The sequence below is a fragment of the Monopterus albus genome, unplaced genomic scaffold (assembly GCF_001952655.1).
Source record: "Monopterus albus unplaced genomic scaffold, M_albus_1.0 scaffold357.1, whole genome shotgun sequence".
NCBI classification, from domain to species: domain Eukaryota; kingdom Metazoa; phylum Chordata; class Actinopteri; order Synbranchiformes; family Synbranchidae; genus Monopterus; species Monopterus albus.
The window spans coordinates 228,814-242,253 of NW_018128237.1; the positions used below are offsets into that span (position 1 = coordinate 228,814).

Genomic DNA, 13,440 nt, shown 5'->3' on the forward strand with positions numbered 1-13,440 from the left:
TTGTTCTCCTGCACCCCTCTGCACATCTAGCTGTTTAGATATTCATATTAGATACGTATTTTGGGGGCGACGTTGGTTCAGTGGGTAGGGTAGTCATCTCCCAACCAGAGGGTCGGAGGTTCGAACCTCTGTGCCTGCAGGCCTTGTGCCAAAGTGTCATTGGGCAAGACACTGAGCTCCCAAGTTGCCCCCAATGGTTAGAGCCATTGGTTGAGTTGGCGCCGCCGATGGCCTCCTCGGTTCTGTACTGGAAACAAATTCCTTGTGTGTAACATACTTGGCCAAATAAAGGTGATTATCCTATTATTATTATATGAGCCAGGCCCTGTCATGGCTCAAGCCTTAAATGTTGATGCTTTTGTTTTGGTCCTAGTGAACTGATCACCTGTAAAGTATAAAAGAAGAATATGAAAGTCTAGCAGAATCTATAGTTGGAAAAAAAAAAAGATGAAGGAAAAGACCAAAGATGTTTGGGCACTGATATCTTGATGGGAATATGAAATGTCAAGACACTTACCACAGTCATTTTAAATAAGATAAAATAAATGGTGTTAATGAATAAAAGATCAAAGTAAGTGTGAGGGTTTGTACAAAAATGTCATGTTGGTTTAAGGGCAGAGTGAACAGACTGACAACAGATGAAATGTTATGGAATGTGTGCACCTCTGTGCGTTGGCTGGCAGTGAGGCCACAGGGGGAGGTGTATTTTCATTGAGATCATAAACAAGAAAGAGTTAGACTTTTTTTAAACTTGTGTTTCTTCCAAAACCTTCATGATGTCATAACTTTCAACATTATGATAAGCACAGCAATTCATGTTCTCTTTATACAAGTAGTTATAAATCATTTCTTCTAAATTGCTCATACAGTTTGTCTTGGAGATGAATTCTGAGCAAATTTTGTTTTCTCCGAGTCAAGTAAAGTGTGAAGCCAAACTTTTTACACTAATCTCCTAGCAAATTATGTTCATGTTATTTTCCTCAAGTGAAGTGTGTTTTGGTGTCATGGCAGCCTCAACGTATTTGTATAGCACCAAATCACAACAAAAGTCATCTCAGGACACTTTACAAAGTAGACAATGATTACTATTATTATTGTAGAGAAAAACCCAACATATCCCCCTGAGCAGCACTTGGTGACAGCGGGGAGGAAAAACGCTCTTTAAGGGAAGAAACCTCCAACACACCCCGGCTCTTGGTGGGCGGCCTTCTACCTCGACCGGTTGGGGTGAGTGGATAGAGGAGAGAGAAAAGAAAAGAAAAGCAACATCATCACAAATGTAGAGCTCCAGGGCCAGGGCTACCTGCAGAAAGGTACAGGAGAGAGAAAGATTTCAACATTGCACGTTCACAAATTTATGTGATCCAAAAAGACACAAGGTTTTCCTACATTAAAGTGCAAGAGCCATCTTTTTTTTCAAATGATGTCCCACTGGATATTTGTTTTCATTCTGACTGTGTTTGATCGTGCTGTCCAGTGTGTTTCCTCTTCATCTCAGTGGGATTGGCTCTGTGGATGACCTCTACATTTGTTAGGAGTGCTGTGTTCTGTGATGAGTTTGGTTCTTTCATATACCCAAAGGCATGGTTGGTTGCAGAGGGGGGAACAGCCTTGAGTCTTAATACACAAGACTGCAACTCAACAAAGCAGCATTCCTTCAATCCAACATGCTGAGCATTTTAAACATTCATCATTATGCAAAAAGTACAGCTCTTGCATGTGGGTGTTTAAATAAAGAGGATTGTCATGCTTGTCTGAGCAGTATAGTTTGGTTTGTTGAAAGAAGATAATGTCTGCATAATAAAACACAGAGCCCAATGCAGCAGACACTCCCATGTCACAGTCAGCATGTCATTTCTAGTTTGACAACTCTAGAGAAAAAGATAAATATCACAGAATATGCAAGCAATTACACAGTGCTTTGTAAAGGCTAAATTTAAAAATGGTTCAGGTGCTTCCTCTTCGTATAAAAGTGGTGACACTGGTGATATCAAATATTTCTCCACAAATATTCAGACTGTCCTCTCTGACCCAAATCCCAGAATCGCTAGTCAGCTCACAGCTACGTAGCTTCCTAGAGGACGTTAATGTCTTTCAGCTGTACCAGTTGGGCTTTAGACTCACTCATAGCTCAATTGCTGCTGTTGTGGATGGCATTGTTAACTCATGATAACATGTAACATCGTTGTGCTCTTTGTAGATTTGTCGAGGCTTATGATGATATTGATTACAACATTTTGATAAACAAGTTGCTTTCTGCTGGGTTTTTGATGTTATAGTTGGTTCAAATCATCTCTGGTACAGTTCAGTGTGTTGTTTCAAAGCAAGTCCCTGGGTGGTTGATTAAGATGTTCCTCAAAGATCAGTATTAGGCCCACTGCGGTTTACCCTGTACATAAATTATCTGTATTTTCCAGTTCAGCACTGCAGTGTCCATTTTGGTGCATGATGATACCATCTTATATGCCACAGGCTCCACAAGTAAAACAGGCCTTGTTCAGACTGTAGCTGCCTTCAGTGACCTGTAGATCTCCCTGTTTAACTGAAAGCTTGTTCACCGTACCAGACAGAGATCATATGTGTGTATTTCACAAGACCGTGAACTACCAATGTTCCCATCTGTACCCATGCTTTAAATTGAGAGGTAATTGATACGATCCAGCATTTTAATTCCTAGAATAGAATTTGGTTGGACACCAGATTGTCCCACAAAACTCGTGTTGAACATCTTGCTCAGAAATTTAAAAATTTTAATTGGTTTCTTATACTGAAACTGATGCTGATGCCTCCACCTTCCCATCACTCTTTTTTTAACACACTTTATTTCTCTTTAATGGAATAATGAAGCAGTGTGACAACATATACCAGTGACTGTAAAGGTGCTGTCTGAAGCTATAAACAATACAGAAATAAATACCTAAATACTGTATATTTATATGACACTGGTTGCCCTGACTATAAGTTACTGTTCATTTTGTCATGCGCAGGAAGATAGACAAGCACAATGGCACACTTTCTTCAGTACTACCATCACAACTGCTCTGATCTCTGCAAATATAAAATGCTGCTCTGTACCACACTGAGTTTTCCTGTCCTTTCAGATCTGAATACATTTAGCTTTAGAATTGAATGAGAACAGTCTTGATAGTCACCGTGACGTCTTCGTGTCGTTTGACTGAAAAAAGAGACATGGTGCTGTAAAGTTTAAAAGGTTTACTGGTTTATCCCCATGCTCACTAAGCTGCAAGAACATTTTCACATTCTGTTTTATCCATTTTCTGGGTTTTAAGGGTTATTTATTCATTATTCATTTTTGTACTTTACATACTCATGCATTTTCTATTTTTTATTTTTGAATAGGTTTTAATGTTTCTTCCCCTGCCTTTTTCATTTTAATAAACCATTTTCATTAAAGGTCACACAAGCATTAAAGCTTTTATGGACATGTCCATAAGTCTAACTTAATCAATTAATTTTCATAGAAAAAGTTCCTCTTTCCCACAAGAAGACAGGCTTTTATTGCCCCTTTCTCCTCTGTGAGTATAATCATTTTCATAGCCATATGCTCTTTCAATTATTTATCAGCATTAGGAGTCATGTGTCATTAAAGCAAACAAGCTGGCCTAACACGACTGTCTTTACAGGGGGTGAGGCTGACATTAATTCACACCAGTGTGGATGTGATGATCTTTAGATATTATTTGAGATCTGTATGTCATCAGCACCTGTGGGACCCTGATCAGCATCCATAATGATAAGCAAATAAACCCCTACTGTCATGGGAAGTACGCACAAAGGGGGTGGCCCCCAGTGTTGCATCTGTATAATTTAGCACTGAAAGGAAATTTCTCCCAGTATGTTTAGATTTTTTCTTGTTCTCCTTTATACATCAGTCAACACCCAGGACAGCTGAGATACATGACAGGAAAGGAGCTGACATGAACGTGGATGTGAAATGTAAAAATGTAATAAAGGAAGTTGGCTGCACAATGATGCTAATAATAGATAAGTAAAAAAGCTTGTTGTGCATCTATTGTTGCGTTCAGAGAAAATCTGCCTGAGGGGCTGCAGCCTAACCCTAACCCATCATAATAAACTGAAATGAGTCTGCTCATAATAGGACCAGGAGACGCAGCTTTTAGTAAAAAATGCTGATTGATCCCCACAGGCTGCAGGTCATTCATGCTGCAATCACTGATTTGATTGTGAAGCAAAGGTTTATTTATGACCCAACTTTCCACCAAACTTCACTGAAATCTGTTCAACAGTTTGTCAGGTATTCAGGCAAATATTAGCTGGATTCCAGACTTCTGAAGCATCACTCAGACTTTTTTCAGTGAATGAATGAAGCAAAACTGTCTCAGACCCTTTAGCTACAGCAACAAACAGATAACCGTAAACACAAAAGAGACCAAAAAAGTGACCTTACTGAGGACGAGATTATACAACACTGTGACCGCATCTCAACTTTTCTGTCTTTTGTGTCCTTTACACAAACGACAGCGTGGGGTTCTTTTCTCAGACTGTTTAACTTTAATAACTTACAGGCAAAAAAGAGCATTCAATAAATATTTTTTGCACCAAAATATTCTGACATGCACTTGAATGTGATGCTGCACCTTAGATGACAAACCATCTTAATGAACAGCAGCTACCTCAGTGGAAAGAACATGAACAGTATTTATGTGTTCCTGAAATAATGATGATTAATTCATGGCTTCAAGTGTTCAATTATGGGACATTATCAGAAAGGGAGGAAATGTGAAATGGCTTGTCTCATTCATCAAATTAAACTACCTTGTTTTGGATCAGGCTGTAATTAGATACTGAGATGTCTTCAACCTGTTAGATTAGTTAAACCATGTTTACAAGTCAGGAAAAGGAGCTGAGGGTTTACTGTCACACAGGAAGCACAGTGACGCAACAGACTCTAACATAAGATTTGTTTGGTTTAGTGAATAATTTCATTTTAAATGGGATTTTTTTTTTTCTAGAATCAATGCTAAAAAAAAATCTGAGGACTGTATGTTTTAAAACTTAATCTGGGATTTATCAGTGCTTATTTGGAACATGAAAGTGGCTGAATTACAGAATGTAAAAAAACAAAAAAGTTATTTAGTGCAGAAAGCCAGATTCACTGAAGCATAGATTACTTGTCAATGATCAGTTGTGATGATATTAAACCAGGAGTGGAGGCAGGGAACAGGTGAGAGACAGAAACAGTCAGAGGTCACACAGTGGAGCAGAAGGAAGACAGAAGTTCAAATAGCTTTAAAGGTATAGACATCTGTATACTGTAAACTGCCGTAGCTTACATTTACTGTGAACTGTGTCTGTGTAGATCTCATATAATCTCCAACTTGTTTGGTCAAAAGGACAAAAATCAGTGTGAAAACCAATGTTTGGCTTTTATAACGTTTGATAAAACCTGGAAACAATGAGCCTTATGCGACAGCAAACATCTCACCCAATTCTGTTCACCTGCTCGTCAGTTCTCTGTGACTTTGGTCCGGACTTATGAGAAAAAAGAAAACAGACTTTTCATTCTGAACAGTTCCTCTCAGTCAGTGGGGACGAACCGGGCCCATTGTTGTTGCTGGTCCTTGTAAAGGTAATGCTGACCGTGTTTCTTTTTTTCCTGACGCTATTGTTGTGGGAACAGCTCCGCTGGGGTTAGGGTTAAGGTTCTGAGGACACATGATTGGACCAAACTGCATCTAACTTCTCTGTTTCTGGAACATGCATCTGTCTCTTTCACCTCAGGCTTCACACTCCACTACTTTAGACCAAACACCTGCAAAACTAATTCCCATCAGCCTCAGTTGTACTTACTTTAATGTCAATTGACAAATTTTAGCATACTGATGCACAACAAGGTGAGCATAGCCACAGTTATACTTGCATTTACAATATGACTCCTCAGCTGGACCAGTACTTTTTATGGTTGCACATGTCCTGCACATCTGCCTACATTTTACCGTCAGCGCTGTCCACAGTCTTTAACTGTCTGGGCCAGATGTGAAAATGCTCCCCAGCTGGACACTTCCTTCTGCAATACAATTACATTTGACCTTCAGACTGCTCTGTGTATAAAACACCCCTCACATATCAATGAAACCTCAAAACCCCCCAGCAGTTTAACTCATGTTCGAATAGACACATATACATTTACTCTGTGTCCTTTATTCACTCCAGAAATACATTTCTTGCCTTTAAAAAAGTAACTGGCAAACTTCTCCAGTTCAGAGTTGTAAAGTGCTTCAGGCTGATGAACATACTTTAAACAGATGCAGACACATTAGTGAAATGACAAAGTAGATCACAGCCAAACACATAAAGACAAACAGCAAAGAAATAAGAGAAAGCAACAAGGAAAAAATGAGATAATGGCAAAGATTAGAGATTAACTTCCTTCCAGAAAAGTCATTATAGGTGATTTAAAAGTCAGTCTGGCCAACAGCAAGATGAAATATTAAATGTTACATAAGCATGACTCTCAGTGCACTATGATTCACATCCTACTGCAGTTTCTTCACAAAAGGTGCTTAATGAAGGATATTATGTCCTGTATGTGTCAAGGAAGCATCAGCAGCAGCAGCAGACATCTGACTCTGCAGTCAGACTGACTGATGTCCAGCAAAAGGAAGCAGAGCATCACTGCAGGAAAGCGCCTGCGCATTTAGATGCTGTGCACATGTAGTTGTGCACTCCCCTGCTGAAAAAAGAACAGCGGCTTTTATTGTGAAATGAAGGACAGAAACACAGCTCTTCTGCTTTAGAGCTTCTGCACTGTCGCCTTGCTTTAGGACAGAACAGTTGCAATCCTGCCTACTTGTCAACATGTTGAGCTACTCAAGGTTTGATCGTGTGTCAGTGTTTTTATTTGAGCACTGTAATCCAGTAATTATCATCTGGCCGCTGCTGGTTGGACACTGCCATTAGTGGCTTCAGGTCATGTCCAGTTTACCTAAGATTAGCTTCATTCACCCACCTCTGGTTCCTTCTGTAGCAGGAACAGTCATACCCAACTCTCCATGCACGGTCTCACCTAGACTCTGTGTTTATCCCTGACTTTTTTGGCCTTTTCAGCACTAATGTCACTGCATATAAACAGTGCATGCTCCTGAGTGTCGTCCAATTGTCTATGGAATTTGTTGGCTCTGTGGGATGTGTTTAATGTGTTTGTTTTATGCTCCTTCCTGGCTGCCAGAGACTCTTTAGCAGTTTCAGCTAGTCTTCAGATCTGATCCAAGCTTTCTTTGCAGAAAATAATGAAATGCATGAACCTGTAACATGTCCTTGGATCTCCTGCTAGGTGAACTCTAAACCTAATGACTGACAGTGACAACATCTATGGGCTTGTTTCTCCACAGATGAGAGCAGCGATGAAACCCTGAGTGAGGAGATGAGACTTGACACATATGGGCCAGTCTGTTCAGTTTCTGTTTGGGGCTCAGAGCTTGTCTTTGGGAGTCGTCTGGGGACATACAGCTGCAAACAGCAAGTGTCCAGCTATGGCAAAACAAATACACACCCTGTACAGAGGAATGCTGTTTAAAAGATATAGCACAAACAGAGAGAAGTAGGGGTCTACTACGTCAAAGGTTGACGGATGTCTGTCGACGACCCATCTGGCGGTTCTCCTCACTTCACCTTGACTTGCAGCTGCACATTCGGTGCTTGAGCCCAACATGCTGCTGCTTGAGTCGTTAATGCCTCACATCCTGAATCCACGTTAGTGATGCCCCAAACACTTTTCTTGTAAAAAACAAACAAACAAAAACATTCACTGTTACTCTTCAAAATGCATCATGTGCATCCCTGCAACCGCTCTGCTTCATCTGAGTGCAGCTGTTTGGAACAACTATAAACAGTTTTGACTTTCAGCGTTCATGTCTTACAAACTAGTTCTGATTGAGCATAACCAGGCTACCTACATTTACTTTGACTTTTGTATAAATAACAGTGATATGTTGCTGCACCTGTCGGGCTGATACAAAATAATGACAACATCTAGGCGTTATTATAAATGAACCACTCTCTATAAAGTAAAGTGGTCATTATATGGAGAGAATAAGGGGATTTGGGGAAGGTGGTTGGATTTACATGTGATGGACACAATAAACTCAGTGTTTTCCTGTCTTCTGCCACCAGTCAGTGCAGGTTTGTGTCACCAGGTGGTTCTAGTTGTGTAAACTTAAACAGACATAACCACAGGGTGGCAGAGCCAAAAGTATTATGAATCATCACAACGACAGGTGACTTTTGTCTAAACCCTGATAAATGGAGAATGGCCATTTTTCTCCAGTTTAGTCTGGTCTTCTCTCTGTATTGTTTGCTCCTATCGACCTTGTAAATATATAGCGTCTTACCTCACACAAATGTATATTGTGTAACTGAATTATTCTTTCAGGCTCACAATATTGCCTTGCAATATCCTCCAGGAACAAACGTAGACTAATAATTATGTGCAACCTAATCCCTGTATTAGCAGGTTACAGTTCCCGCCCACTCTCTGTGAACAGGTGCTGCTGTCTTGGTGTTTGTGGTCTGTTGAAAAACCCACCATCTGTCATCGACTGACCTCTGCAAGGGAAAAGGCACCTCCAACACACGCTGCTGCTCTGGGGCTGCTGTCAACATGCACTGGTTATGTTTGGGACTGATTATATAAGGTGCCTGCAAGGGCACGCAGCACAAGCACCACAGGCACCACAGGCAGCGGCAGATCATTCATTCTTGCACTTTCAGGAAGTTGTCACAGCAGACTTAGACTTTGTGGAAAAATAAATATGTAATATAGCATGCAAATATAATAAAATGTAGCATCTACAACAGGTCCAGAGAAGATGAAACCTTTCTGAATATCCAGAGGAACTGCAGAGTGTCCACACAGTGGACTTTAGCTCCTCATCAGGCAAATGGCTGACACAGCGAAGAGCAAAGTATAGTCAGCAATTTGGTCACATCATGTGCTTGTACAGTAAAAAGCATCTTAGTTGTTTTAGATTTGTTTAAAAGAAGAATAATCCTGAAAACAAAATGTAATATACACTGACTGCTGGAGGTTTACATTTATATAATGTTGCTGGTCATGAAATCTGCTAAATTACTTTCTTAACTGAGAAAGGGTTTGTTTTAATTGTTTATGAATTCAATGGACCATGACAATAATTTTATTTATTTTTTAAGTTACCTGGTGACACTTTAATCCCCTAAAAATGACCATTTTTACACTATGGATGCTCTAAACCTGCAAAATACTCAGGCCAGTTTTTATACTTGTAGTAGTTGTGAAACATGATTTGAGGTTGTGTTTCACTTTGAACATATTTATGTGGATTATAGTGTGTTTGAGAGTATGTGTGAAGTTTCATTTTGATCCTAGAAACACTGTGGTTGTTTCACTAAAACAAATCTTTTATTCAACAGTATCACAAAAATTGTTGAATTGTCTAATCTAGTTTAATGCCTTTAAATTCATAACATCTTGCACAGCATTTTGATATATTTATACAGGGGCATATCATATCTGTCATAAAGAAGTAAAAGGCTGAGGAGGATTTAATTAGGATCCTTTGGAGTGACTCTGCCAAACCTGCCTGCAAAGCTATCGCTGCCTGCAGGCTGTGTCCGCAGGTGAAATCAGTGCGCAGCTCTGCGCCTCTGCATTTTCAGGGAGGCGCGCATCTTGTTTGGCTCATTCGAGCCCGGGCTCTTCTCCGTGCGTAATGCGGCACCGGACACGAGAGAGGCACCCGAGAACCTTCGCAGTGGCGAACTGCTAACCAACAGCTCAGTTCATGAATTGCTGCCAGTTGCGGGAATTCGATAAGGAAACAGTTTCTTATTGTCGATGACTGATTTAACTTTTGTGCGTACTTTCCAAAGTGAAAAGATGTTACTACTCAATAGGATCACCTCTGGATGCTCCTGGCTGACACGGATGGCCACTTTACTCCACCTGGTTCCGTTCCTTCAGCTGGCGGGGTGGGACACGGTGAGTCCACGCCAAACACTCAGGTTAACCTCGTGGATCCCCGGGATCGTGTGTAGGCGCCCTGTTTTATATATTTATTTATTGCTTAGCCCTGCTTGTCCAGTATGCAAGTATCATAACACATTATTTTGTTCAAGCGCCGACAAACCAGATTAGTGAAAAGATACTGGTGGATGGTCAAATTAAATATCTATATTTCTATATATTTACACTAAAGTATGCTAGAGTTTTCAAATCTTGCTGTTTAATGGTCATGGCTGCTTTTAGCACTATATCTTTATTGGAGTGTTTGTTCACTTGTTCGTTTGTTTGTTTGTTTGTTTGTTTGTTTATGCACTGTTATAATCCAGGTTGCTCCCATTGACCAAATGCTTATGTATTTTACACATTTCGCTGGAAAACCAAATAATGCGCATTTAAAAATGATTTGTACTGGAGCTCACACACCTTTGAGATAGGAGCAGTTTGCTGCCGATATCGACCTGCTGCCCTCCTGCTTGTCAGGCGGGTTGAATTAGATTACATGATGGATGATTAATGTGTCCTGAGTGTTGTGGAACAGACCAGTTGGAATTAACACAACATTTAATCATAGATGCTCCATTTTAACCTCATTATTCAGACTGATGGGCAGTGGTTGTAAAACTCCAGACTTATCACCTGGACTTTTGCCTTCTGCCTTGTTTTCGTGCCCTTATAAGAAAAATCGTAACATTTGATGAGTAAAACATGAATCTGAGGAAAACTTTCAACAATCAGCAGGAGCAAATAATGGTAAAACACAAATACTGTATATCCTTCTAATTAAATATCCAGTAAATAAAAAGAAGAGCCCCAGTGTGGTCTCCTGTGACTCCATTAACACTGGACACTCACTGACAGCAGCAAAGAAAAAGCATTAATATTTCCTTTTTCTTCTGCACATATACTGGTTTGAACTTCACATCATGCAGATAATTCAGTGTGAACTATATTCCTATTTCATTCCCTTTTGAACTTGGATTTGATGCAGTCATGCAGCTATGTGCTCACCTGAGGTTTCACCCAGAGTAAATCATGATGCAGGATTTGGATCTGTGACATGTCTTTCCTGATGCTGAAGATGAAGATGTTGATGATCCTCTATGAGCTGCTTGTTCCACGGAGTCTGCTGAAGGTGTTCACTCTCCCTTCTCTGCCTTTTCGTCCCCTTGCAGCAGGATGGACATGTCTCATGTCAGTTATTGACCTGCTTTATCACTGTAACTGAATTTGGAGTGGCAGCAGTGTCTCACTGCACACACACCTACATTTTCTTAATAATTAGGCTAATACAGTATATAATTAGATGAATGGGTCCACAGGGATACACACAGTGAGTTTTGCTGAATGACGTGTGAATATAAACATAACTCAGCAGGGCAATGCATGTAAATAACATTAAAGTATGAAAAGGAAATGTATACATTAGTGTTGTACTATTATATACTATGTAATATTGCTGATGCATTTTATGGTACTGTATCTGTTGGGTAGTTGTTTAATAATGCATCATAATTTTAGGCATATTATATTATTTGGAATAATAGTGGAATAAAAAAGTATGCTTTCCTCTAATATATAGTGTAGTAGCAGACTGCAAATTAAAAATACTTAAGTGCTGTTCCTGTGTAAATGTAAATAGTTACATTCCACCAGTTGAAGAACTAACTGAGAGCAGATTTTAAAAGTTTCAGGAAAGGACACACATTTATCTTTGGACTCCCAACAGAAGCCACTGTATTGCCATGAGATGTTACAGAGGTTTTATATTTTAAAACCCTCTTGATTTGGGCATCAGATTTTTTCAGGATTTTTCTGACTAGAGGAATCCTCAAACTGAATGAACCAGAAGTACTGTATATTATTACACTTTCTTCTACCCGAGCAGCACTCTGTGCAGACATTTTCTGATAGACTATTGTATATCTTCTTGGGCAAAGTGCAAACCCAAAGGGAACAGAGCCTGGTTTCCTTATTCCCTGTGTGCTGTCAGGCTGAAGGCCTTTACTTCACATTTATCCGTATTTATTGACCGGCACCTGTAGAAAATTATGGTTAACAGAGAAGAGGTCTGACACATTTAGTATACCTGTGTATTATCAGGGTAAAACTGATGCTACGATATCTGCCAGTAGAACATCATTTGAAAACATTACAGGATCAGTAATACACACACACACCGTCTAATGGTAAAACCTGGTGAATACTTGTCCCTTAAACTGAAATGTTGGCTGCAAATGATGGCGGCTTGATAAAGGGCGGCTGGAGGCGACTGGCGCCCTGCAATAATGACCTGGTTAAAGAAAGTGAATTTAAATGACACTGCTGCCATGTAAACGGTTGTCATTTAGGATGGAGGATTGCAAAAATTAAGGTGCATGCTCACATGGCACTCCAGCCCATACTCACACAGTCTGATGTTACTGTTGTGTGTCTACAAAGTCAGGCAAACATCTGCAATCTCTGATGAGCTCCACCAGATTCTTTGCACATCACTAGAGTGTAAAATTAGATGTGGTGCTGCTGTGTTGTACTACTATCTTGCTTGTATAAAGAAGGTTTGTTACGTAAACCTGCAGGGCGGATATGACTGTGCTGTCTTGTGTCTCAGTGAGGCTGTGCCGTCTGGTTGAAGTTTTCAGCTCCACACGGTCATCTGTTGCTGCTGTAGGTATAAGCTGTCAGTGATGAAGGACTTCACAGGCCACCCACTTTAAAGAAATGATGTAAATGTTTAGCCTTCTCACAATAAATCATCCTCATATCAGGTTATGTGTTTGGTGTACACTGTGGATTTATCAGATCACCTCTAGAACAGAAAATACGTATTTATTGTCATGTATCAGTATTTGATAAGAGGAGCGTCTGTTATCATTTATGCTATTCTACAGTCTCATCCAAGTATATTATCCAGTGTTATGTCAGGAACAGATAGTTGATTTTTAATAAAGCCTGGATTTACTGTATAAGGCAGTAGAGCTCAACCTGAGTGTTGTAACCTGCAATACAATTATATCTATTGCAGCGTGTTCTTTCATGAAGAATAATCGGAATCGAATATCAATTTTCAAACATTTATTATCATAACTAAACAGACCATCAAATAAAGCAATTTTCAGAGCTCTGGGTTCCATCTCTATCTGAAGCCCTGACCTCAACAGCAAAACCGTTCAACTCGTCTTCAGGACGAGAAGGAACCCCGTCCTCCTCCATTCAGTTGATTTTATACAATTTCAAATGTGCCCTTGTAGGCTGGTCTGGTCCTCTCGTGCTGTTCTATTGGTCCATCTATCCATCCGTCCTCCTCCTGCGTCCTTTCTGCTCCAATGGGAAAAGCAGCTTCCTAAAGATGGAGGAAATTCTACTGAATTCCTCCACTCACTTCAGTCTTTGTTACACTATATGTGACATGGCTTCCC

The 13,440-nt window shown here is 40.0% G+C and overlaps 1 protein-coding gene across 1 annotated transcript in view; it reads left to right on the plus strand.

The window, feature by feature from the left end:
* Positions 1-9,641: 9,641 nt before the first annotated feature.
* The window catches only part of ghrhrb (growth hormone releasing hormone receptor b), a 23,486-nt gene continuing 19,687 nt past the window's right edge, over positions 9,642-13,440 (plus strand). Inside the window, exon 1 of the mRNA XM_020625536.1 lies at positions 9,642-10,000. Coding sequence (XP_020481192.1) covers positions 9,857-10,000 — 144 coding nt within the window. The 5' untranslated portion in view covers positions 9,642-9,856. The remainder of the gene's footprint in view (positions 10,001-13,440) is intronic.